We start from the raw sequence: 26,771 nt of genomic DNA on the forward strand, positions 1-26,771 counted from the left end.
CCAGGGATGGTGACTCCAGCACTGCCCTGGGCAGCCTGTTCCAATGCCCCACAGCCCTTTGGGGAAGAAATTGTTCCCCACATCCAACCTCAACCTCCCCTGGCGCAACTTGAGGCCGTTTCCTCTGCTCCTGGTGCTTGTTCCTGGGGAGCAGAGCCTGACCCCCCTGGCTCCAAGCTCCTTTCAGGCAGTTCAGAGATCAGAAGGTCTCCCCTCAGCTCCTGTTCTCAGGTTTGCAGAGAATTAGGACGTTTTAGAAAGAACTCTCAGATGAAGTGCCGAGGTCTCTGTTGGCCACAGTGGCCCCAGAGCACCCTCTTAAAAGCAGAAATTTGCCATTTTGGAGGAGAACAGTCCCTGCGCTGCAGTTTGCAGTACCATCCTGCCCCAGAGCGGCCACACGAGCCGGGATCCTCCTCGAGAGCAACAGCAACGTGTTAGTGAACCTCGCACGGTCTGCACAGGACAGCTGAACAAAATCAGCTCCTAAATGTCAAAGCCTTAAATGTAGGTAAATAAATGATTCAGAGCACAGAGCACTTTGACAAATAATAACATCTTCCCATGCCTAGTGGTGTAAAACATGCAGCTGTTCCACCACCACAATTTACAGGGAAGGCATTTCTCCTGGAAGTAAGAGAATACTTAGTATATATTCCTAGCCAGATTGATTACCCCTATTTATAATGTAAACTAAGACAGCACGTACTAAAAAGCCATAGAGTTAAACAGTTCCAGACTCCAGATCGTGAGCAAGGGGTCAGTTTTATATCGTATGCTGCACAGCGTTCTGCAATTCTTACAGATATCACAGAGCTTTCTGCAGTATGGTTTTGTGTGCGTGCTTATTCTTGTGGCATTTCAACAACCACCAGGAAGAACGCTGCTATCTTACGGGGTCTCAGGGACTCAGAGCATCCACAAGCTTTTTCAAACTCTTTTTTTTCTTTTTAATTGCATTCCACTACATAACAACTGCAATCTGTCCTCAGAACAAGAAAAGGGCAAGACTGAAGGCAATACCTGAATATATCTATTTATCCTGAACTAAGATCAACCCACATTAAGCCTATCCAATCTGCAGGGTATAACACCATCCTCATCGTACAGACAACCCGCACAGCTGGACAACTCTCATTTTCTCTAGCAGTTACAGATCCAGTTTCAACAACCGACATCAGATACAAGCAGAGGTCTAGAAAACACTCTCTGGCGTGTTTGCTCAGGAGTCGCTGCAATTCCTACAACGCTTGTGCTGCTCCTGCGAGCTCGACCACGAGGCAGCGAGCCAGGCTCTGCTGCAGCCTTCAGCTGGCTTGTTTATTCCTATGAGAAAGCTCCTTTTCCAGCCAGATTTGCAGTTTCTTCTTTTTTTCTCTCTTTAAACACTGATAAGACGAGAGAAGTTGAAGTTGCAAGTTGGTTTATATTACGGTTTCTGAAGGGATAGGTTTCAGCCTGTTGCTGTAACAAATACCAGAGTGAAATTGGAAGAGATGGCGATTTGAGCTAACACAATTAAAATCTCTTCTTAACAACGATCCACAGATATCCAGTGCCAAACACAATCTGCAGTCATCAACCAGCATGGACATGAATTAACCTAATCGCTTCTGAAAATAAAATAGTCCTAAAGAAAAAAATCTTACTATTAAAGTAATTAAGTGTTATCAGAATCACAGAGCCATAATTAAACATGCTTTATAATGAAAACAGCATGTGTCCTAGACAGAGAACGCAGCAACAAAGAGACTATAGCTGTGATAGTCAATGCAAAAACACATGCCAAGTACCAAAGATCGGGAAACCAGCAGCTTCCAGCCGAGCTGCAGATGCGGCGCCTCCGCTCTCCCGACACAACACTCGGGCGGGCATTAGAACCCTCAGAACTCCTCGCAGCTTTGTGAGATGCTGCCCAAGTTCAAGCAGAAATCTTGGGAGCCAAGCAGCAGACGCAGCGCAAGACCCACGGAGCCGTGCGGGAACCGGCGAGCGAGCAGCGCAGCTCCAGCGCGCCCCGGCCTACCTGGCAGCGGCTGAAGATATCGGCCAGGGACACCTGCACGTTGAAGTGCTTCAGGACCTGCACGGCCTGCTCCTTCGCCTTTTCGGAGGAGTTCACAGAGAAACATCTTCCTTCTGCTACCTGGGACCGCAGCTTCAAAAGACAAGGCATAAAAAGACAATAAATGACGCACTCTGTGCATCATGGGCCATGGGTATTTTCCTAATGCACTTGGTTTTAATTACATGTCATATTTGTAGTTTGTATGTGCTTACAGTCTAAATTTTGCTCTACGAAGCACAACTGGTAATTCAACACTTATCTGCTGCTGCAATAGCTCTGAGACTGCTGAAGCACGGCAGCGTTGTGTTGAGGTGTGAAAAACGATTGCACAAGTCCCCTTCAGCTTGTAATCAGGCAGTGTGGTGCTAACCGGGGTAGCAAGACCAAACTGAATTTAATCACAGCTTTCACAGGAAACCCAACCAGATTACACACAGCACGTGAAAGCCCAATATAGGGACAATGTTCAGTGACAGTTTTGCCACTTCGGCCCTTCTAGTTTAGGCATCGTTCCACCTGCAGCTCACGGATGGCCAATGAATTTGAAGTGGTCGGGCCGGACATTCCCCCAGTGTTCGCTCCACGTTCAGCAGAGCAGTTTGTATCTGGGAACAAGCACTGGGACGTTCCAGACCCATCTTTAAGAACATGATGAGCACTCACAGCGAGGTGGGATCAGCTACGTGCAGGTCAAGGAGCCGATGGCAGCGCCATCCTGCCCTCGCGTGGGACACACAACGGCAAAGGAACACGGGGAACCAGACAGTTCCCAGGACACTATCGTACTTTGGGAATCAGTTATTTTCCTTTTGCAATTCCTACACGGTGCTTTGAAGTTAAAGCTGTGCCAAATAAGATTATGCTGGATGCTGAATTACCTATTACATCAACTGTCGGCTCAAGGAACCGCAGTCTGGATCAGGAACCTGGAACGGGGCACAGCGGCGCTTGCCTCACTTGTCTCATCGTGGGGGAAGTTTCCTTCAGTGCTCAGCTATTGTGCAGGAAATGAGCAGCCTCCGTTCTGAAATACTCCAACTAGCTGCTTGAGTGGTTGGGAGCTTTTATACTCATAGTTTGTAACAAAGAAGTCTCGCACTCTGGCTCATGTGTGTCACCCAGAGGAGTTTTGCTCTTCCAAATGAATTTTAGGGCAGTACCAAAGTGCAAAGGACCTGCAGCAGGCACCAGAACTTGACAAGGTCAGTGTATACCCAGCAACACTCCGTTCTGAAGTGAGTCCCGTGAAGGGCTCTGAACATCTGGTGCTGAGGGGAATGCTGGGTTTGCTTTGGGTTTTTTTGTGTATCCACAGGAACACAAAACCTCTGCATCTTCCAGCGGCACCCATGCTTGGCGGCCTCCATCCCCCTTCCGAGGCTGAAGAAACATCTCTAAGTGTTGAAACTATGTCAGTGTGGAGCCAGTCAGTAAACAAGAAACTTTGTGATAAAAAGCATGGGAATCGAGCTGCCTTTCACCTGCCAGTGCAACCGAACAGAAACACTTTGTTCTGGATTGCTTGGCCTGATTTCCACCCCCACCCCCAGTGGCGAGTGATCGTGCTCCCCACTGCTGAGCGTAACAGACATTCACCCCAAGCTCTGGTCACTCACAACAGCAAACCTCTCAAGACCCTTGATGTCGTTTTTAGTGCAGAAAACATGGGGAAGCCAAGCCAGCTGCTGCATTCACATCTGACTTTACACTGCGCATCCCAGACCACGCAATGATACAACGCCAGAAAAATGCCAGAAGCTCTGAACACTTACAGTGTGATACGGGAGTCCGGAGGTTAAAATGACTCTTCCTTCCTGTCGGGCAATCTGGAAAAAACAGTAAAATTCATAAAGAACATGGGCTGAAGTCACACTAGATTCAAACTTTCAGTTGAAGCAGAGAGAACATGAACTGGTGCTACCGAGTCCTTCTCTGCAGCGTCGCCATACGCTGGGCCAGGAGTATGTGGGTCTGGCTCAGCGATCCACTCGACAGCAGCGCAGCGCCAGGTATCGCTCGCTCCCTGCACATTGATCCCCGCCCGGCCTCACGTGCGCTGGAACCAGCTACTCGTGCATCTGCGCTGCAGATGGCCCAGGGAGCCGATCCACCTTCAAACAGCCCTATCAAAAACCTTCCTAGCTTTGGTTTTTTTCCCCTAACACAGGCTATTTCTATTTCCCCAGTCTGCTTCACAAAGAAGCAAGAAGTTCTGCTCGCACAACAATGCACAGGGGAGAAAGGAAAAAATAACCCAAGCAAATAAAATGTACCATTATATGTGTCTGCAGATTTTGTAGACATTAACAGAACAACACTCCACTTGCTTGAAGATACGAGGCGTTATTCTCTCAGCAGCCCAAAAGCAGACATGCAGAAATTCTGCCCCTTTCCAGGCTGCAAAGAACATCCCCATTAGAGTTTATCACGCTCTGACTTGCAATCCTGCGCTTTTATCAAAGGTCTTGTCCTTCAAGGGAAAGGTCTGTGCTGAATTACCAGGGGACGCATTACCCGCACTTCTGACCTTCGCAACAGAGTAAGAGACACTTTCAAATGGTTTAGTGCCAAAAGGGGACACTAAATCTGGAAGTGCAATTCTTTACCAGGATGAAAGTGTGGCTGATCTTCATTTGATTAAATGAAGTCCCTCCCTCCCAGCCCTTCGCCCCTCTGGTAGGAGGGAAATATTCTCATGGCCGTAGCAGTGGGAGGATTCCCATGTGAACCAGCACGTCGGCGCCGCTGCTGCTGACAAGAGATCGGCACTTCAAGGTAGGCACGAGGTTATTTCTTGGATTCGGTTGGAAGCCCTTGTATGTTTCAGTGTTTCCAGATGTGCGTCACGGAGGTCTCTCCTCTGGATCAGAGTCTCACAGCTCTCTCTGGATCTCTCTTTACCCCTGGCAGGAGGACACGTTTGGGATCAGAGTCCTGCTGCACTTCCCAGACAGCCTGGCAACACCAAGCACCGCCAGGAACACCCAAAAACCAAACCAAGACTTTGGAACTGTCTTGGACAGCTGTTCTCTTGGGACCCGCTGGCCCTATGGAAACACGAAACAAGAGGGTGATGTTTCCCAGGCACAAACTCCCTGTGCAGCCAACTAAGAACCCATTTTGTTCCTATCTTGACCTTTGTTGTGAAGTCACTCTTTGGCTGCCAGTTCTGCGCTGAGAAAGCGATTGGCAAACACTTCTAAAGCATCTTCCTACAGGCAAAATTACCGGATTTCTTTCAAAATGAACCTTTCAAAATGAACCAGGAACCTTTCAAAATGAACCAGTTCATTTCTTTCAAAATGAACCTTTCAAAATGAACCCTTGCAGCAGCAGCAGAGCAGCCCGTGCTGTACGCGACCGCCCTGCCCGCAGCCGGGGGTCCTGACGGACAACCCACCCTCACGGCACAGCAGCGAAACGAGGCCGGGACGGCGGGAGCAAAAGTTCACCCCTGTGATTTGCCAGCAAGGGAAGAGATGTGAAATTCCTTCAGACCCATGTGAACTTCGGGCTAAGTCTGAGGATTTCACAGCTGGAACACTCCATTCTGACTTCCTGCATCCAGGGTTAATTAGTTCAAGCTTGATAAATCCCCTTATCTAAATGGCTCTGCAGAGACAGGCAAAGAACATCAAATAAAAAGGAGAAAAGCAATAACTCTTCCAGCATGTTTTTCTGCCTCTGGAATGAGGACGGGGAGCAGCGCAGAGCCAGAGGAGCCGTGTGACAGCACACATCTGACTGGGCCCACAGAGCAAACTGCTGCAAAAAGGGCACAATTTCTTCTCTTCCTCTGAAAGAAATCAGGGAAGGTGGCGCTGGGACCATCCCGGAGATGTGTGCTCGGAGATGCAAGTAAAAGAACAACCAGAACAGCGTGTCGGGGCGCGTGTCAGGGGCTTGTGCTCCATCCCAAGCGCTGCAGAGAGGGCACTGGCCTCAGTTTCACAATCTGTTCAAAAGATAATATCAACTTCCTCTGGACAAGGCTCAGACCTTCTGGATAGAAAGCACTCCCTGATAGCTTGGTATATTATTTAGCCCTTAACATGCCTGTCTGTTCGGCCAACTTTCATCTTGCAGAGATGAATGAACCCCAATGAATTATTACAAGGGAGACCCGGAAGGGCAACGACTGATGAGAGAGGGCACAGACAGACCCCGTTTCGAGGCCAGCACCAGCGGCAGAATGGTTCGTGATGACCTAAACCATCTTGAAATAAGGCCAAAGAAGGTTTCAAGGAACAGCAGCACAAGGCTGTAGATTTGTAATTTAGGATTTGCCAAGCCCGTGGATGACACGTGCTGGGCAATGCCATGTGTCCGTGAGGAGGCACACGGCAGCGGGCCAGGAAAAGCCGTGACACCGCTGGCAGTGGCGGAGGTGACACAGTGATCCTGAGCCAGCAAGGTCCAGCTCGGACAAGAAGGGAGCGGACAGAGCGCGTCTGCCCCACGATGTGCGCTGGGAAAGCAACCAGACAAGGATCTACTAGAGAAGTGGATCACAAACCTCAATGCAACCCTGAGCCCCCGACCTGTCAGCTCAGGCTCTTCCAGAACAGACAGTAAAGCAAGACCTTAGTCACTACGAACACGCTCAGGCCAGCCCTGCAGTGCTCCCGCTGGACTGCTGGTATTACAACCCCAGACTTCTCTTCAGCGTTCCTGAAGAACATACGTTGTACTGAGTTATTGCATGATTTTGTGCCATGGCATTAAGTACCACACCATGTCACCAGGTCTTTGGGACACGGTTTAGTGCTAGAGTCAGGTTATGGTTGAACTCGATGATCCTGAGGGTCTCTTCCAACTGAACTGATTCTATTCTAAAACCACTGACTCGGTTTTGTTTCTTAATGTAGATCCATTTGTATCAAAGTCTCCAATGAAAGTCTCCTCCTGCTGACCAAGCACCAAAAGCAGAGTCTTCATCTTAAAGGCAGAACAGCTCTTCATCCGTCCTCTGCGAACCCGCTCCGCACGCTGGCCGGGAGGCAGAAAGAGTAGCAAACCTGAAGAATGTAGTTTACATCAAAAATATGGAAAAAGCCATTCAAAGCTGTGATGAGACCAGAGATTAGATTGGCCCATTACATGAAGCTCTGCTCATTGCAGTATTAGAAGTCCCCTTTGTGTCCCATGGCTCCAAACCAGTCCAGGGCAATTTAGATCCAGGTGCCTGCTGCTCTCAACACCTCATGAGACCCGTCCAGGCCTGGCCCTCCTCACCAACTCGCTGGTTCACACGGAGTTTTGGGGGAGCAGGTTTAACCTTGCAAGGAAACCTTCTACACCACGGCAGCTGCAGGAAGCCAATTCCACCAGCCTGCTGGTTATCATCACACTTTAAAGATACCAAGTTTGCCTTAGCGTGCAAATTATTCCTAGAGATAAGGATGATTTTGAAGACCAAGATCACAGTCCACTAAATAAATAAACCAGCCCACAACTCAACTGAAGGGGCTTTGAGATTCCACCATGTCTCTTCTTAGAAATCAGTGACCTAGGAGACTACCAAAATTTTTATAAGCTTCTGCTCCATTCCTGAAGTACAACATTGGAGGATGTACTGTGGTCCCCTCGGGCTGGTGGGTGATCCTTTAAGGCCAGTCTGAGAAGCTTCTCACTGCTCTTTGATTCTGCAAAACTGCAGAGAAAAGAGGAACGTCCACCGAAACTTTCCCACCTCCTTCCACTTACCCATCTAGAAGGCCCAAAAGACAGGTTTAAGATACTCCGCAAAGAGAAGTTCACAGAAGACAAACCTGCAGTGCTGGCTAGAAACAAACACGCACAGGATGTGATTTAAGCAAAGAAAAATGTATTAATTGGAAGTAACATGTTGCTTATAGGAATCGGTGCAAATGCAAAGGGCAGCTTACCCCAGTGATGGGACCTACACACACGGAAGGACGGGCACAAGAGACACGGCATCGCGCGTTCTTTCCCAGCTGGAGCCATTCTTCCCTCGGGACGGGGTAGAAGGTGCTGGTGAGGACTGGCTGGACGCGCACGGCCCAGCTCAGGACAGACAGAGCTGGAGCCCTCGGCAGGACAGCGCTGGAGCAGTGCGGCCACGTGCACTACAGCTCGGATATAAACCTAATATGGTTAAAATGTTCCTGCCACCTCGCTGAAAGGGAAGACGTGGAAAATGACATGGCACCCAAACTGGGACACAAAGCTGCTCCTCCTAGAGAGGCGGGTGCTCATCAGTGCTTTTGTAAGGATGGACTGTGAGCTTTGCTCTGCCCTGGGGAGACCACACGTGGAATATTGTGTCCAGTTGTGGCCCCTCAGTTCCAGCAGGACAGGGAACTGCTGGAGAGAGTCCAGCGCAGCCACCAAGATGCTGCAGGGAGTGGAGCATCTCCCGTGTGAGGAAAGGCTGAGGGAGCTGGGGCTCTGGAGCTGGACAAGAGGAGGCTGAGGGGGGACTCATTCCTGGGGATCAATATGGAAAGGGGGAGTGTCAGGAGGATGGAGCCAGGCTCTTCTGGTGACAACCAGTGACAGACAAGGGGCAATGGCTGCAAACGGGAACACAGGAGGTTCCACTTAAATTTGAGAAGCAACTTGTTCCTGGTGAGGGTGGCAGAGCCTGGCCCAGGCTGCCCAGGGGGTTGTGGAGTCTCCTTCTGTGCAGACATTCCAACCCGCCTGGACACCTTCCTGTGTAACCTCAGCTGGGTGTTCCTGCTCCATGGGGGGATTGCACTGGATGAGCTTTCCAGGGCCCTTCAACCCCTCACATTCTGGGATTCTTTGATTCTTTGCCTTCGACACGAGGACAGATTTAACAAGAGAAATTTCCAGTATGAGTTTCTACTATTTTTCCATTTTAAAGACTGTCTGCATTTATAAGTAACTTTTAACCAGTCACTTCTCCAGTCAAGTCTGAATTAAATGGCACCTTTAAATACACAGAACGCAAACTGGTGTCATCTCACAGCAACTAAATATGGCCGAACCAGGGGGATACGCTGGCTCGTGGTGGGGGACAGCGCATCTAAGATCGCAGACCTGGCATGACAAACTCACCACGACAACTGTTGTCCAAGATAAAACGTTTGGCCAATAATAGCAGTGCAAGGCGAAGCAGTACACAGGACATGGACCTCACGTTCAGCCTGGCAATGGGGTTTCTCAACCCAATTACTGACACCCGCATTAGCTGAAATGCAAAAATAAAAAAATCCATAGCTGCCCAAGCACAACCCACAAAGCTCTCAGGATTTCAAGTTTGATCTCAAATAAGAGACGCTGAAGCACAAGACCCATCTGCCTACCAATACTTGAAGTCACTTTAACAAGCAACAGGAATGAGAACAATAAGGAGCAAATGCCAAGCGATTCAGGAGTTCTTGGCACAAGGAGATGTGTAACACAACTGATAAATCATTTTAGTGAAATGACTTTCATGAAGAACAAACACTAACTCTGTACACACTGACGTGTTCCTGGTGACACTAGTTCAAACTGTGTTGGGACAACACCCAAACCGTCTGTCTTGTACTCAGGGACCAGGATGCAAACCCTTCTCCTGGCCTTTGCAATAACATTTACAAGTTTTTGGGTGCAGAGTGGTCAACATTCAACTTCTATTAAATCAGGACTAGCCAGATATAAAGCAGGGCGGGAGGGGTCTATTTTTATCTTTGATTATCCAAGCACAGATCAAAGGCTCTGCAATACAGTAACACTCCAAGGGCTTTTGATAGCGAAAGGATGTTTGTCCAGTCACCATAGAGAAAGCAATGTAAAACATCCTGTCCGTGGCACGATAAGGTATCAGGATGAGAAGCGGAGACGGGGCTGCGGGGGGAGGCAGTGAGAACTAGTTTGTTTAAATGACTTGTGCAAGTTTGGCAGAGACGCGATATTAATTATTTCTGCAGAAGTCAGAGCCTGCCCAGTACTGAGGCCAAACAGCCGTGTGAAGAGGAAACATCCTGCGCAGCGGGCCGGGCGCCCCGTGCACACGTGAGAGCGGCGCACTGCGTGGGCTGGGGATCTCCACTTGTGGCACAGCAGAAACCTGCCTGAAATGATGCAGCATGTGTCTCTGCTCTGAGGCAGAGGGTCAAAGCTGCTATGGGAGTCCAGATCAATGTTCATTGTCCCCATGCATGTTAGAGGCTCCTCTTTTCCCCGATATTTCGTTGCAAGTTGTGGCTGATCACCTTTGAGTCATCTCATAAGGTGGATGCTCTATGGGAATTTATTATGGAAATTTTCCCTTTCACATTTCGATTATGGCTCTGCTCTGCTCGATTAAACCAGGCCCAAGGCATGCAGATACCTTCCCTGTAAGCCCAAACTGGAGTCCATTAGAAACCTAAGTGAATTTTGGGTTCCTTTCTCTGATTTTTGCCATGTTGCAAACACACCACCACCTCCTAATGAAAGACACTTGAGACTGCAGGTCACCTCTTTACACTCTGCTTGTGTTCTTCTAATGACCTGAAACATCCCAGCTGCCAATGACACAAGTAAGACTTGAGATCACAGCCCTCTCTGCTCACGGCCTCTCCTGGAAACGGGGAACCAAGCCCACTCGCTGGTGCAGGGACCAGCTCATCCCAGCTGCCACGGGCACAGCTTCTCACACTGGACCAGAGAACTGGGTCTCAGCACGGGCAGGGGAGGAAGCGTTCGGATCTGGGGGTGCTGATTGACAGTGGCTGAACATGAGCCAGTGTGCCCAGGTGGCCAAAAGGCCACCAGCATCCTGGCTTGTATCAGGAATAGTGCGGCCAGCAGGTCTAGAGAAGTGATTGTCCCCTTGCAGCCAGCACTGGTGAGGCCCCACTTCAAATCCTGGTGTCAGTTTTGGGCCCCTCACACCAAGAAAGGCCTTGAGGTGCTGGAGTGAGTGGAGAGAAGGGAACAGAGCTGGTGAGGGGCTGGAGCACAAGTGTGATGGGAGTGGCTGAGGGACCTGGGGGGTTCAGCTGGAGAACAGGAGCTGAGGGGAGACCTTCTGATCTCTGAACTGCCTGAAAGGAGCTTGGAGCCATGGGGGTCGGGCTCTGCTCCCCAGGAACAAGCGCCAGGAGCAGAGGAAACGGCCTCAAGTTGCGCCAGGGGAGGTTGAGGTTGGATCTGGGGAACAATTTCTTCCCCAAAGGGCTGTGGGGCGTTGGAACAGGCTGCCCAGGGCAGGGCTGGAGTCACCATCCCTGGAGGGTTGGACAGACGGACATGAGGTTCTCAGGACACAGGGCAGTGCCAGGGGTGGGTTATGGTTGGACTTGATGATCCTTAGGGTCTTTTCCAACCAAACTGATTCCCTGATTCTATGTGCTGTTTGGCGCAGTGACCACCCAGTGCAGTTCCACCATCAGCAGCAGGTGCCCACCAGGGAGCACAGACGGGAGCTAAAACACACACACACACACACACACACACACACACACACACGCACACGTGACTGACCTCAGCAGCCTTCCTGTGGTCATCCTCATTCTCCAGCATCTGGACATCCACCCCGAGGCAGCGAAGATAGCGCCCGAGGCCTTGCAGCATGTTATCGCAGACCACGCTGAACTCCTTCGGGGAGATGGGAGCAGGGGGACGCGAGGTCTCCTTTTGGTGTCCTTCGCATTGCTACAGGAAGGCAAGAGACCCATAAGCAGCAGAACAGAAATCTGATTTCCAGGACATCCGTGTTTTGCCTCCCTGCAATCACCCGCCATGGCAAATCCAACTGTCCCTGTCCACCTGTATGACAGTTTCCTTCACGCTCTGCAACACCTCTAGTTCCCTCTTCAAGTCCTTTCTGGCCTCCTGTGCTCTACACAGACATTCATTTTCATCAAGTCACAGAAACACATCTTCAAGACTGCTATTCCCCTATTAAATTAGACTGCAATTAATATACATATGCCAAAGTGCTGATTTGGGAAGGAGATCTGACAGACACAGGGAGAAACAGGTAGAGAAAGCAACCACGTCAGCTTTGTTATCTTTGGAAGTTTAAAAATAGGCAGGGCCTGAATTCTGTTTATTTTATTTCAAATGTCTGTGGCCGGGGGAGTTCCTGCAGTTGGAGACTTTGTCGTTGGGAGACTCCCAGAAGTACAATAGCTAAATTCACGGAGAAGGGAAGTTATGAAGGAATGTCCAATGTTCAGCTTTGCCTCCAGGAGCTGGAATGAGCTGGGATGAGTGCAGGACACAGCCACCAACTCTGCTACGTGGCCTGTGCAACCAGAGTCACCGCCGTCCCTGAGCTCTGCAGGAGCTGACTGGGGCTGGAAATGCTGCGGGCACCACGGAGATCACCTGGGCTGACCATGAGAACCAGCTCAGAGCCCAGAGCTCAGTCTGCGTGTCGCTGCACCTCCCGGAGCTGGGACCTGCACCCCCAGAACGGGGCACACTGCACTGTCACCAGCTCCTGCGAGGACCGTGGTGGCCGCAGCGCTGCCCTGGGACATCAGTGCACTGTGACAACGGGCCATCCTGACCCGCCGATGCTGTGGTAGTTGGAAGACACGAACCCTGTGCTGCTGCCTCTGTTCAAACAGATGTGAAGGAGCAGCAGCTGGCTCTGAGCTAGTGTTTATTCCATGGCCAGCAATGTCATCTGTAGCTTTTTTCTCACGTTTCATGCCAGCAAAGAGCAAAAAGCTTATCCAGGAGAAGAGTGTCATTAGCCCCACTTCAGACAGCGGACCAGGAAACACTGGGAAAGAGAACTGGGAGTCATGCAGGAGAAATCTGCTGGTTTGAGTCCCAGTCCAGGTTTTAGCAACTCCCTCTTGGCTGATGAATGTGACTGTGCGAACACAAAGATGACCCGTGAGTTCACAAGGTAATTCAAGCCTCAAGTACTTACTTTTCCCATCTCTGGAGCAGCCAGTTCAATCTGTTTTAACACACAATAATACTCCCATGAACACAGAATTCTTAGGAAACTACTGAGCAGCTTTGTGTTTTACTGCCTGCCCAGGACTAACGGGATACTGCACATTGACACACACTTGGTAAGGAGGATCCTGCAGAGGTGGCTATTAGCAATAGCATCTCCATCCAACCAAGGCAGGCAGGATTGACTTCAGGAGCTAAACACACCTTTGGGACTACTCAGAAGGATGCACATAGTGAGTCTTCTCGGTTAATCAATGAAACTTTTTCTGCCAATGTTTTCATAGTTCATAAACAACTGGATGGTTGCATTTTAAAAGCAAAACTTTATTACTGAGAGAGAGGGACTGGTCACGTTCCAAAATATTTAAGCAGAGTCACACAGCTCCAAGTTATGGCAGGTGGAGTTTTAAGGCCCTGACACAGTGTACGTGACAAGGGGAGGCCAGTCCTGGAGTGCATGGTGGTGCTCATGGGAACGGAGACCAGCCATCGGCAGAAAGGATTTTGTGATGGATTGGCTTTGGTTTTGTTTGTTTTAACTCTGCAGAGTTCTGGTCCAGGCACAATAAAGGAGGCATTCCCAATGTGACACCAAAGCGTAGAAGCTCAGTTAAAAGCAAAAGTAAGGAAGTCAGAGTTTTGAAACCTCATTGACACAACACCTTGGTCACAGGGTTCAAACCCTCACCCCCGAGGAGACGTGAAGGAGCTTTTCCAGCAGCAAGGTCAGCTGGGTTGTGCCACACAGGGCTGCACCGGCGTTTTCAAAGACAAAGGAACCTAAAACTGTAGGGAAAGCTGAACCAAGGCAGACAAAGGACAAACCACATCTTACCAGCCCAGGGGAGGAGAGAGGAAGATGTTTGCTGCAACAGTCCTGAGAACAGGCCAGGAAAAGGCATGCCAGGCATGGCTCATAGTGCGACTGACAGACAGGGCAACATATGATTTGCAGGGGTCTTGAGCAACATGCAGCTCTTTGAAGATGTTTACAAACCTGTCCAGAAGGTGACAGGACTTCTTGTTTATTCAGCTGCTTCTTTGCCCTGGGTTTCATGCTTGGTTTTCCCACCAGACTCCCAGTCAGGTCTGAGCTCAGACCGAAGCTCTCTGGATCCTTGCAGAGCTTCTCGTAGATCTCCAGCAAGCAGTATGCATCGGAAGCTGAAAATAAGGGAGTATGAGCCTCAGCTGATTTCTTTCAAAAGTAAACCAGAGGCTTTCCTGACGCAAGGAAGAGCCCTCAGCTTTGGAAACACCACTGAACACAACCAGCCTGTGAAGCTCCAGCTCACTAATGCCATACCCCGCGCTCTTTCACTGAGCAGTGAGCATCACAGCCTCATGCGCCATCACAAAGAGCTCAAAAAGCGACAGGCCCTCTGCTGCCTAATGTAATGCTGACTCTAATGTAATGCAAATTGTAGTTTGCCCGTCCAAACCACCACGTGAGATAGCTTCAGCCAACCCATTTTACTCTCCATTGTTACTGAGCAGTGGCTTGCCCACGGTTTATCACCACATCTCAGCTATGGGAAGGTAACTTCCCCATTAGATGTAATATCTTAAAAAGTAATAACTGAGTTGTTTGCAATCGCCTGCCCACACGCACTGCCATGCGGCTCCTGCTCCTTGCAACGGGAACTCTCTAAGTCTCCAAGCCAGTTTTACAAGTCCTAGTGATTAATTTTTGTGGGAACTGTGTCAGCTTCAAGGATAGTTGGATCTAACAAAGGGCTGGTTCGCTTCAGTAGACTGTCCTTTGATGCCCCAGGAAAAAGACTTAGACCCAGACTTCTGACTCTGGGGTAATCAGCAACAAACTCCACTGGTCCCTCCACAGCACCAATTCTGTGCTGCAGTTTCTGACTCCGTGTGTACCCATTTTTAACAACCGCTGCGCTCTGACAAATGAACACAGCACTTGTTTCCCAGAAAGGCTGTGAAATGAGGCAGAAGGAAGTGGACTTTCCTCCTTTCGCTTACTGAGAGGAGTTTCCACTGAGGTGATATTTCACCAGCCAAAATCTGCAAAGCACAGGAATTCTTTCATAAGGGAAATAATGAATCACTGGACAGTTTAAACTTCAACCATTAAAGCCATGTCCACAAAAGGACAGGCATAACATGTGCTGGCTTCTCTGAACAGGAACTAATCTGCAAAGCCATTTTCTGCATGTGCTACTTAACAATCTTCCTGGTGACAGAGAACAAACGCAGCCGGCAATGGCCAATGTGCAGCACCCTGCCGCAGCGAGCAGACCTGCATACAGGATCTGTTCCTCCCGGAGAGGCCGCTTCTCCCAGTTGGACAGCTGCTCTGTCTTATCCAGAGGCTTCCCCAGCACGTGCTGCACCAAGAGGCTGAGTCCCTTCTCTGGCTGCCTGCTCCCTCTATCCTCGTCGCTCTGCTCTGGGCACACTACGTCGACCTTCCGGCCGCCCTTCTTCCAGTCAATGGAGCCCTTCTGCAGCTGGTGGGGAGAAAAGGATATAAAACACATGGTTATCAAACAGCTTCTGCAACAGCACCTATTCCAGTGGGTGAGGCCATGCAGCAACCCTATCATTTTATCTCTTGCCTGGCATACTGAATCCCGTTGTCTCAGACAAGGGCAGGGATGGCATTAGATAAACACAGCGTCTGGTTATTTGTTTAACAAACACACTGGCTGGAAAGAAATCTGTTTCGGAGCCAGGGAAGGAAACAGAAGCGCATTGTGGTACAGCATTGCGTGAGGGCAGCGGGGCTGTGGGTGCGCAGTTTGCAGGGTGCTCAGCCGCGCTGGAGGCTGTTGGGCACCGACTCAATAACCCAACAGCAACGGTAGAACAGCATCTTCCTCCTCCTAGTTCCAGGGGGAAAGGTGGGCAGAGGCCTTTCTGCAGCTGCCATTTCTCAGATTAAAATGAGGCAATAGCTGTTGGCAGGTACTTCAGACCCTGCAGCACTTCCCAGGTTAAGCTATCAGTCCCAAAGATCTGGGTTCACCCCAATCCACAGCCTCAAATACACTCTGCAAATTTTACTCATTAAAATGGTTGTCCTTAACATTTCTGCAAACTGGTAAGAACTGCTGTGTGCAGGCCCAGAGACAGCTGTCCTTCAGCTGAACATGAATTCCTGTGCTGAAACCACAGCGGCCCTCCTAGGAACACCAAGAGTTCTCTGCAAACCACCAACTCCGTATCTGCTTCAACACTGCGCCATCTTGGAATATCCAAACTTCTACAAGAATTTACTTACTGCCTTCAAGTCTGACTTGTGCTCAGAAGCTTTGTCCCAGCTGAATGGAGCTGTCTCCTTTCCAATTGCTTTAACATAGCTTTTATAAAGGCTATGGAAAGTGTCAGTATGCATTGAGCTCTAACTTTGTAGCTGATGAAAACTAAACACTTCTGTGTTTCCTTACAGAATCACATCACTCTCAAACCACAAGTGGAAAAGGTCTGTTTACCCATTTAGCCATCTCCCTGCCAATACAGGATCCAAAAAGACAATGCTGTCAATTCACGACAGGTATTTATTAATATGAGCACAGGCAGGAGACACAACTTTCCATATCTTCCTGGGTTCATCCTTACTTGTTTGTCTATTGTGAGCAGGTCCACCACACCTTGTGCTTGCTTGTCCGTGTCTTTCAAAGCTGACCACGTGGCCGCGAGGCTGCTGAGGTCTCCAGACATCCCATAACCTGGAGGGAACACAAGCCCAAATCACACAGGTAGGAAAACCCAAATCACAGCTAATGCACCGCAGCTTCTTCTAGCTCAGAATCAAAATGCTGACGATACATGGATGAACATTGGTGGGGAGACTGTTTGGATATGGAAAAAGGCAGATTCCTGTCTCTCCTGTTCCGAAAAGATGCTCCTGCGTATTGAGGTTGGGAGAGAAGAGGTGGTTGAAAATGCTGAGTTTAAGATCAACTTACTTAAAAACTGCCAAGTCGGGGAAAGACAATTATGAATTTGTCCTGGAACTCCTGCCAAAAGCCTCCAAACAGAATCTATAACCAGGTATAATAATCTGGTGTCCAGCACAGCGGCTTTGGGACAGGGCACTTCCCCAGGCCACTGCAGAATGGGTGCAAGTTGGGGTTTAGTGTGGGACTAAGACAATCCCAAGTCCAAGGTGGGCAGCGAAATCAGAAATCTTGGGTCTGACCTGAACTGGGGAGACATTCCTGTCATTCCCAATCACTCTGCTCACTCTGCTCCTGGCATGGCAGTATCTGAACAAAAGCTGGTTCCATGGTAAGGGGTTGTAGAGAATGAAAACCCCAAGAGGATCTAGGAATTGCACAAAATAAGCTGTGTAAAGACCTGAGGCAGGGAGAAAAGATGCGTGTTACCTAGTTTAGTGATGGCTGCATCCGAATAGAGCCTCTGGATGAAATGGGGAAGCTTCTCCTTCTCAGGCTCCGTCACAGCTTGCTCGAGGAGCCGTGGCAAGTCGAGCAGGAACACCTCATCGTGCAGAGCGAGCTGAAGGAGGGACACACGGGGCTTCCCGACCATGCCGAACGACGGCTTCCACTCCATGTCAATGCCAACAACCTGCCCCGGCTGCAACACAGACAGAAGCCTTCTTCACCTGGAGACGGTCGGTGCTGGAGGGCAGCATGGACAGGCCCTGGCCGCAGCACCAGCATTTCCGCTCCAACAACTGCATTTCTTTGCTAGTGTGTGAACTGCTGCAGGGACAGCACACCCGAGTTACCCCACAGGGACCTTTCCTGGCACAGCAATTCCCAGCGTGATTCCAAATCAGACAACCCGAAAGGAAGCAGCTGTTCTTGACTTGGCGAGGGAGGCGCTTCGTGGCACATCCAGCCCGTGTGGAGCTGCTGCTCCTTGTCCCTGCAAAGCAAATCCCAGAGGAGCACTCACCCGCAGCACCTTTTCCCAGCACCGCTGCGTCTCTTCCCATGTCTGCAGGAAGTGAATGTTTGCCCGTGGAATAGGAAGCTGGTAATAGTCCTTCTTCCTCTCTTCACGATGATCTGCTTTCGCAGCCTCTTCTACCCTGCACAGAATCCGATGCAACATGCAGAGAGAGGAAACCCTGGATTAGAGGAACATCAGGAAGCCTTGAGCTTCCTGAAGAAAAGCTCCAGGGAGGCCTTAGTGCACCTTTCCGGACTTAAAAGGGGCTGATAAGAAACATGGGGACAGACTTTTGAGCAGGGGCTGTTGTGATAGGACAAGGGGTGATGGTTTAAACTAAAGGAGGGAGATTCAGGCTGGACATGAGGAAGAAATTGTTGGCCCTGAGGGTGGTGAGAGCCTGGCCCAGGTTGGCCAGAGAGGTGGTGGATGAACCATCCCTGGAGACATCCCAGGCCAGGCTGGACGGGGCTCTGAGCAACCTGAGCTGGTGAAGATGTCCCTGCTCATGGCAGGGGGGGCACTGGGGAGCTGGGAAGGTCCCTTCAACCCAAACCATTCTGTGATTCTAAGCCATATATTTCATCCTGGCCCTCTATTTCCTCAAGCCACTCAACTCTTCCTCCTCCCCTCTCTTTCCTCTCTTTCTCTGTCATCTCAGTCTCTTTCCTCTAGACTCACCCTCTCTTTTTATTCCTGTCACAGAAATGGCCCCGTATCCGAGCCCTCACTGCGCACACACAGAGAACACCCATCCCAAAACACTGTCCTCAACGCTCAGTTCTCTTTCCCAGACCTGATGTAACTTGGATGACAACGCTGGGCAGCTGTTTCCACAGTCAGAGATAACACATTTTAGATTTACTGCTTTTTGCCCTCGAGGTTAACATGGAAGTCTGCAAGCTCCCACGGTGCAATACATAACACAAGTCAGCTCTGAGCAGCCCTGTGTCCAAACAGGAGCTTTGCGCTTCCCCACATCATCGACTGGCTCAGAAAGAGCCTCTCAGGCTGCTGAGATCGCTACCAGCTGGGAACGGGTGAATGTGCCTCATCATTCTACAGCGCAACAGCTTGGGACAGCTTCACAGACCTCCTGATCCCATCCAGCTTCTTCTCCTCCATCCCCTTGCTCTGTAAAACGTCCATGCAGGTTGCACAAGAACACTTCTAAATTGCACAGGGATGAAATGAGAAAAACTCAGAACTAAAGTTTGAAAACCTTCTCTATTTATGGGGAGAGAGCTGAGCCCGCGGACCCCGCGCCTTGCTCGTGCTGCTCCGTCCGCTCGGCTTCAGATGGCACCACAAAGAGACGTTCAGTATCTGTGTATTAAGAGACGTTCAGTATCTGTGTATTAATACCCTGGGAATGCTGCATGGGGCCTGCAGAAGTGAGCTGGCTGGTTTCCTACAACAGGATCTTACACAGCACATTTTCCTTTCAAAAGGCAGCAGAGTCTTGAAATGACCCTGTGACTGGAAGGTCAGCGTATTGCTGTGGTGGCTCAGCCAGATGATGCAATCAGAGGAAAGAAACTAATAAAAAATATCCAGCTATTTTGGACCTGTCACAAATTTCTGGATAGTCTCTTTCCCATAGAGACTCAAAATAGTTTGTTATTTGAGAAACTATTTACTAACTTCATGTTTAGGGGACTGTGTGACTAATTTTGCAGCACAGCAGCTTTCGCTGTACAAACACTCTTTTCCATGGGTTTGCGTGCATGGGGAAGTCAATATTTGTGTAAAATATTTATTGAAGGTGTGCAGTCTCAGGTCTCCAGGAATATTCTCACCTGCAGAGCTTGGGAGCCACACGCGGTGTGACCCGCGGCACAGCTGATGGCACCGATACGCTGGTACCACCTTGTTCTCTGCAGTGTGAGCGCTGGGAACCTGCTGCTTTGTTAGCTCAATAAATAAGGCAGACAGACTGTTTTATTAGGTTCCACGGCTCCGCTGATTTTATAGCGGCCACTTCAGCAGGTGCCACAACTGGATGAGCAAACCAGGGCACCAAGGCTTTAACTCATCTGTCACAACTCCTCCCGACCAGCGCAGCCCATCCTAATGGTGTGGCTGCGCTCCACTCAGCCCCGACTCAGGACCCCCAGAGTAGAGGGATGCAGTGATGCTTTTTCCCTCTCTAGATGCGGAGTCTGTGGCTAAGTCACACTCCTGCTAACCGCCCCTTTGTTTGAGTGGTTACACCTCACCCCAAAACCTCCTGGCTCCCGGTGCAGCTGCAGGAGGGGCAGACGGCAGCTCCGGCACCTCTGAGCGAAGCAGAATCACGTCTGAGACAGACAAGAGCTTCCTGTGCTCCGGGAAAGCCGTGTGCCATCTGGAGAAGTGGGGCTTTGCAGACAGTGTTTCGAGGGTGATTACAGCTGTGTCGTATTTCCTGAGGCTACATGGGGCTTGAACATGAACCAGTGCAGATCTGCACTAGGAGAAAGATCAAATCTCTGAAGCTCAGCACATGAACGACTCACGGCCATCTGTGACACCATCACAAAACCACCCTCATTAAAAATAATAATACATCGTGTTCCCATTCACCTTCTACACAATCCAAGTTTGTCCAATCTATGCTCCAAACCCACAATGTCTATTACAAAAGGTGCAGTTTTTGCACAACCTCCTCTTCCAGGACATGGAAATTTGCTGTAGTGTTGAAGACAACAAACCTGATGATAAACCTGTTAGAGCAGGTAACCCTGCTCACTCCCAGACTTGGTCTCCTTCAAATGGTCTCCTTATCCCCTGGTGAGGTGGCGGCATTAACCAGACAGGTGGTGACAGATCGTGTTAGCTGGGGTTCCGAGTTCTGACACACAACACTGGCAGGGAAGCTCTGCACTAGGAACGTAAGACACAAGGAAGCGGCCAAGTCACCTGCACACACCTGCACGTTCTGCAGGGACAGCAGAAAGCCCCGGACCACGCCAGGCGGCAGATGAGCGTGAGTGTGCGCCCCCGTGCAACAGCCACACCGAGAGGGACCTGCAGGGGGGACCTGCAGGGGGGACCTGCAGGGGGGACCCTGTCTCTGCTTCCACACCAAGACCTGAGAGCGTCCAGCGTCTCCCAGGGAGCCGTGATGATAGACTTTCTGCTGGCTTTACTCCTCACCAAACAGACAATGGATGACGCCATCATCAACTTCCCCTGGACACACAGTCCGTTTCAAATCGGATTCTGATTTCCATCACCTAGACTGAGAAGTTCAGCTCCAACTAGGAAGCTACTTCCTCCTATTAGAGGTTTTAAGGGCTGTGTTTGAAGGATGCTGAAGATACGGGCTATCAGCTCGCACAGAGCTGTAAACAGTACCTCTTGGGAGCGGTCAAGATTTTCCCACAAACTTTCCTCTAATCTCACTTGGCATTTGAACTCGAAACACCAAACTCCAGGCTAAAAAACAACCCAACACAGTTCACCAGTGAGGGCAAGATAGAGACACTGGGCAAGTGGTGCCAAGTCCAGCCAAGCACAATGCCCTGGAATAAGGTCACTGATGTGTACAACAATGGAGGAGTCCTAGGGAACTCAAAAATTATCTCTGCTTCCTCTCTTCTCTATCTGGAAACACCTGATTGCTCCTCGAATGTCAGCAAGGCTTTGAGCTTTGACTGCAACAACACAGCCCCGAGCAATCCTGCACCTGCACCCAGCGTTCAGGGATCACTCCTCTTCTCCGCACAGGATCCAGTTAGGTGAATTCCTGCACAAGAATGAGCAGAGAAAATGCTGCTTGATCGCAGCAGGCCAGCAAGTCACTGTATAACTCCTGCGAAGCCAAGGCCTGTGTGGCCCGCAGCCTCGGGGTCACCAGCACGTTGGGCTGCGGGGACGGGGTTGCCACGTGCCGCCCGAGGCTGCAGATCTCCCGCGCAGTCCTGCAGATACCGACAAGGCCCTCATGCAGCATCATCTGCAGGCTCTGCAGCTGCTCAAGACTTGCAGCAGTCTGCATATGTGTGAGCCTTTCTCTGCAGGAAAAATAAAGGTGTATGAAAGGGTGCCACCACAGCCATCTCTAAATAACTTGCTTAAACATCTCGTGGACAGAGTCACTGAAGCAGGACAGATACACCATCACTCACATGAGTATAGAAGTGAACTACTGGGGTTCAGCAAACCATGTGCATTGAGTCATTTTTTCAAATACAGTCTTTCTTCCTCCACGTGGCAGAGCTGAGCAACTGCCTGGGCTACTGTTGCATGAAGAAGATGATCTGGGCCATTTTCTCGAAGAGACACAGCACAGAACACCCAGAACCAGCGTTACAAAGCCCTGGTTCTCCTCCAGGTGTCGCCTGCTGTGGGGATCAGACAGCTCCCAACAGTGCAGGTGGCACATGTGCCTTCCTAAATCTGGAGCCTCTTTTCAACTTGGCAGAGCAGAGAACGGCCCACGCTCTGCCCTCCACCCTTCGACACCCGCACGTTCACCCGGATCACCGGCTGGGGCTGTTTGCACAGTTCTGTGCACTTGAAATCAAGGAGTTGTAAGACTCCTTCTTAACATAAGGATTTTTCAGCTCTTTCTTTTGTAGCTCTGCCCTCGTACTCCTGTTTCAGGTGATGCAACAGGCTGAAGCTCCCGCGGGGGGAGGAATTGCAGCAACCGCTGCATCCAACACGGGGAACCCAAAGCACTAGAGGAACAACAGCACCATGTTCTTGAGATTGCATTAGAAAAGGGGAAAGAGACTAAAGCTTGTTAAGATCACTTGGTAAATCTGTGCTCAGGAGCCCAGTTTCATCCCATATTCAATTAATGTGACTCTTCCAGGCTCTGCCTTCCTGAAGCTTTGGATGAGGCAAAGGTATAGACTGGGATGAAAAATGTCTTATGAGCTGTCAAAGGAGGAGGAAAATAAAGACAACTGGAAAAATTTAAGGAACTTTAAAATTATTTTCTTGGCCATAGGAGACCTATGGCTAAAAGGCATTAAATCAGACTACAGTAGAGTGGGGGATGCAGAGTCTATAGAAAACTCTGAGAGATGTGTAATCCACTCAGTAAAATAGACACATGTTCAGGCCATACCCACATCATTTCATTCGCCCTGTTGGTCTGGCGGAGGGAGGCAGGAGACCCCCTGCAGCACGAAGCAACCTCACAGGGCTTCACACTCAGGCACGAGTTTAAAATGTCCCTTTCACAGCCACTTGGCTTACAAAAAGCAAATGCAGCATGTACATGGCCAAGATGTGACCTGAGCACACTGAGGAAGTTTTTGCAAAATTGATTCCCCAAAGAAGTGTTATGGCTGATTATTTTAAGCAAATATGTAGGCCCTGTATAACAAGTAATCTACGTTGAAGAGGCACAAAACAGAGTACTTACCTCTCTCGCTCCTGAAGCTTCTGAAGCTCCTCAGCCACTCCGTAAGGGAGCATCTCCTTGGGCAGGTTGCAGCGTTGTGCCCATCTCGCTGCTGTTTTCAAATCACAGTAACGCATCAGCAACTGCATCAGGTGCCCCTGAAGCCATCGATTCTCCCCGACTGTGCTCTGAAAGGGGAAGCAAGGCTAAAGGAAGACTGTCCGCGCCATTCCCATCGGGGTGTCTGCACCCCCCCAGCAGACAGCGTCCTGCAGGGCGGGCAGGGAGGAGCAGCAATCCTCCCACCGCAGGAGGGATTTTGTTCAAACCCAGTGAGTCCTGCCCTTCTTGCCAAGGGATGAAGAACACATCCTTTAACTGGGTACGCGGGTCCCCCGCCAGCATGGCTATTTGTTCTGGGAATACCATTTTGCAGGTGCAGCACAGAGAAAGGAGGATAGAAAAACACCATTTAGCCTGACTGACAACCAGCACGTCATTTGCTCAGATACTGTTTATATTAAGCAAAATCAGAACCACTCACTGACCAGTAAAGGGCTTTGGGCTCGTTAGCCACATCATTATGGAAGGGGTAAGAGCCTGGATTGTTTTAGTCCCACTTTGTGCCTGCACATGGCACTGAAATGATGTTTTGACTTGATGTCCTGGGAGAGAAAACAGGACGGCTCAGTCTCCCCCCAGGTAAGCTGGTCGCGTGTTGTCCCCTCCAGGATTTCTAGGATTGCCTGTCACACACGGGTCACAGGCAGGACACACCAGCAAAGCCGGCCTGGTGTTCATGGCGAGGAAGAGGCTTGTCAGCCGCAGCCCATCCGCACGCTGGGACACCAGGACAAGGTCCCTCCCCCAGCACGATGCCACAGCCCCTGGTGTGACAGACACCAGAGCAACCGACACAGCCTGGTGATGGGGACGGTGTCACCCGCTTGGGAAAGAGTTGTATAAACTGTGCTCTGCAAGTCCTGCTTGAGCCCCACTGAATACGAGAGGAACCTGGACCAGTCGTTTCAGCTGTGAAGAACTAGGGCTGGGTACAAGAAATTCCTCCCTTTGTGTCGATTCAAGGCCTGCATGGACATGACAACTGGATGATTGCTTCAGCCACACGGACACAGACTCCCAGCCTGGCTGGGCTGCAGGGACCTCTGTAGATCCCCATCCCAGCCCTGCTCACGCAGGGTCACAGAGCAGATCACACAGGTGGCTCCAGGGGGTTTGAATGTCTCAGAGAAGGAGACTCCACACCCGCTCTGGGCAGCCTGGGCCAGGCTCTGGCACCTCCCAGCAAACAAGTTTCTGCTCATGTTCAGACGGACCCTCCTGTGTTTCAGTCTGTGCCCGATGCCCCTCACCCTGGCGTTGGGCACCACTGAACAGAGTCTGGTCCATCCTCTGACACCCACCCTCAGATCCATTGAGCAGATCCCTCTCAGCTTCTCCAGCTGAACAGCCCCAGCTCTCTCAGCCTTTCCCCGTAAGAAAACAAACACAACGATCTCAGTGTCGCTGTGACGTGCACCTGCAAACAGGGAGTTTTGGACACTCCCCGTTCCCGGCTGTTTGCCGGCAGAAGCCCCGGCGCAGCGCAGAGCCTGCGGCACGAGCACAAACCGCGGCTGCCGGGGGTTCCAGCCCAAACACCACCGGGAGCCAGCCTGGCCGGAGCACGGCCGCTGCCCGGCCCGGCTGAGGGCGCAGCGACGGGCAGGGCTGGGCAGACACCACTGCGACCGCGGGGTTCACCAAAGCTCTTCTGTCTTGTTCACCCGCTTGGCAGACGCAGTTGCAAGAGAAATACGGACACGGTGACAGCAACAGTCACAGCAGCTCCGTGGGGGTGGGAATGACCCTCTCCCCCTGGTCAGCCGACCCACCTGCACTTGAAATACCCCAGAGCCTCTGCAGCCAGATCAGCAACTCATCCTCCTGCCAGACCCATTTACTCATGGATCTGCCTTAGACGTTAACGTTGTCAAGAGAACTTAATTGCTAAAGCAAGCTGAGACTCCCCATGGTGGATCAGGATGTGTAGCTATACGGCGATACTGCTGCCGGCACTAACAATGAGGATTTGTCAGTGCAGTTAAATGCTCAATATGCATTTAAAGTCCATCCACACACGCCACTGCCATCTCCCCTTCGCTGCCCACCAAGCAGCACTTGCAGGGTCGGAGTCTGATCCCAGGCACCTCATCTTCCTCACCTTCCTCCCCTGCGTGCACAGACACAGCTGGGTGGGAGGCTGGGGCCACGGGGCCTCATTCCTCACATTCCTTCAGTAACTCAAAGGTGAGAAGTCGTCTTCAAAGCAGACACCCTGCACAGAGACCAGGAAACAAACCTGTTGACGGCCCCGAGGGAAAAGGGAAGCAGAAAAGAAAAAAAATCAAAACAAAACAAAACAATGACCCACCCCATAGAGGTGCAAGGGGGGTAGAGGCTTGGAAGAAAAGCCACAGAGAAATTTGGCATCCCAGGCAGCGCGGAGCCAGCCTGCTCATAAACACTGCTGCCTCGGCACCAAGTCTGCACCCCCGACTCTGCCAAACGCCCAAGCACATTTTCTTCTCAGGGCTATGTGGAGGGATGCTTGTCCTGCTGCTCCTCAGCGGCTGGTGGCCCAGCGAGGAGCCGGGGTCATGGGACGGGTCCAGCACAGCAGGGGCCGGTCGGCCAGGGAAGGGCGAGGGGGACAGGAGCGGCGATCACGGTTACGCTTCTTCCCCAGAGAAGGGCGAGCGGGACAGGAGCGGCGATCACGGTTATGCTTCTTCCCCAGAGAAGGGTGAGCAGGACAGGAGCGGCGATCACGGTTACGCTTCTTCCCCTGCGTGCCCTCCCCGACCCCCCGGCCGTGCCAGTCCCGGCACCTGGTGCATCTCCCACACCTCTGCCCGTGCGGCCCAGCTCAGCCAAGCACCCACGCCGGGGGAGGCTGGAACAGCTCCTGCCGTGTGCCAGGCCGCTTCGCAGAGGCCTTCCCCAAAAGAACATATTTTCTTATTAACATCACAGCGCAATTCCCTCCTCTAGCATCCCCTGTGTCCGTTCCATTGTCTTCCTGCCTTTTTTCTAGAACACAAAGTCTTTGGGGTTGAACGTCTCTTCAGTTCACCCAGAGTCAGTTCTTAATAAATCCTCATTATGTCAGCTTTATTTCTGGAAATAATGAGGTGCAGATTTTTTTTATTATTTTAATGATAACAGATTTATTCTTTCAACCACAAAAACAACTCTGCAAAGAAGGTTAATCTCTCCAGAGATATGACATCTTGCATTCTGAAGCAGAAAATAGCTTGCTTTGTTTTTTACTGCAAAAACCCAACGTTGCTCTAAAGGGGAAAGGCTTCCACCGCAACAGCTCTGCGAGAAGCAGAAATGTGGAAACTTTGGCCCCAGAAGATGTGGGCACAGATGCGGAGACAAACGTTTCACTAGGGATGACATTTCGTGTATTTTGTTTTCAGTACACGAACGCTTCTCAAGAGGAACCTGGCACAGTTCTGATCAACATCAGCAACACCTCCGAGCAGAAAAGATTCCATATACCACGAGGCTTGTTTACAACCC

General features: G+C 50.6%; 1 protein-coding gene across 8 annotated transcripts in view; it reads right to left on the reverse strand.

Moving 5' to 3' along the window:
- EXD3 (exonuclease 3'-5' domain containing 3) overlaps nt 1-26,771 on the reverse strand; it is a 301,277-nt gene that overhangs the window by 134,608 nt on the left and 139,898 nt on the right. For 6 of the 8 annotated variants that reach the window (XM_082067871.1, XM_082067868.1, XM_082067866.1 and 3 more), the window contains 9 exons: nt 23,202-23,368; nt 17,843-18,017; nt 17,305-17,518; nt 16,535-16,644; nt 15,213-15,423; nt 13,947-14,113; nt 11,513-11,683; nt 3,841-3,894; nt 2,027-2,158 (listed from right to left, as the gene is read on the reverse strand). In XM_082067871.1, coding sequence (XP_081923997.1) covers nt 2,027-2,158; nt 3,841-3,894; nt 11,513-11,683; nt 13,947-14,113; nt 15,213-15,423; nt 16,535-16,644; nt 17,305-17,518; nt 17,843-18,017; nt 23,202-23,368 — 1,401 coding nt within the window. The remainder of the gene's footprint in view (nt 1-2,026; nt 2,159-3,840; nt 3,895-11,512; nt 11,684-13,946; nt 14,114-15,212; nt 15,424-16,534; nt 16,645-17,304; nt 17,519-17,842; nt 18,018-23,201; nt 23,369-26,771) is intronic. The other 2 variants (XM_082067865.1, XM_082067867.1) reach the window with 1 other exon arrangement.

This window comes from Streptopelia decaocto (genome assembly GCF_964273445.1).
Source record: "Streptopelia decaocto genome assembly, chromosome: 17".
Classification (NCBI taxonomy): Eukaryota; Metazoa; Chordata; class Aves; order Columbiformes; family Columbidae; genus Streptopelia; species Streptopelia decaocto.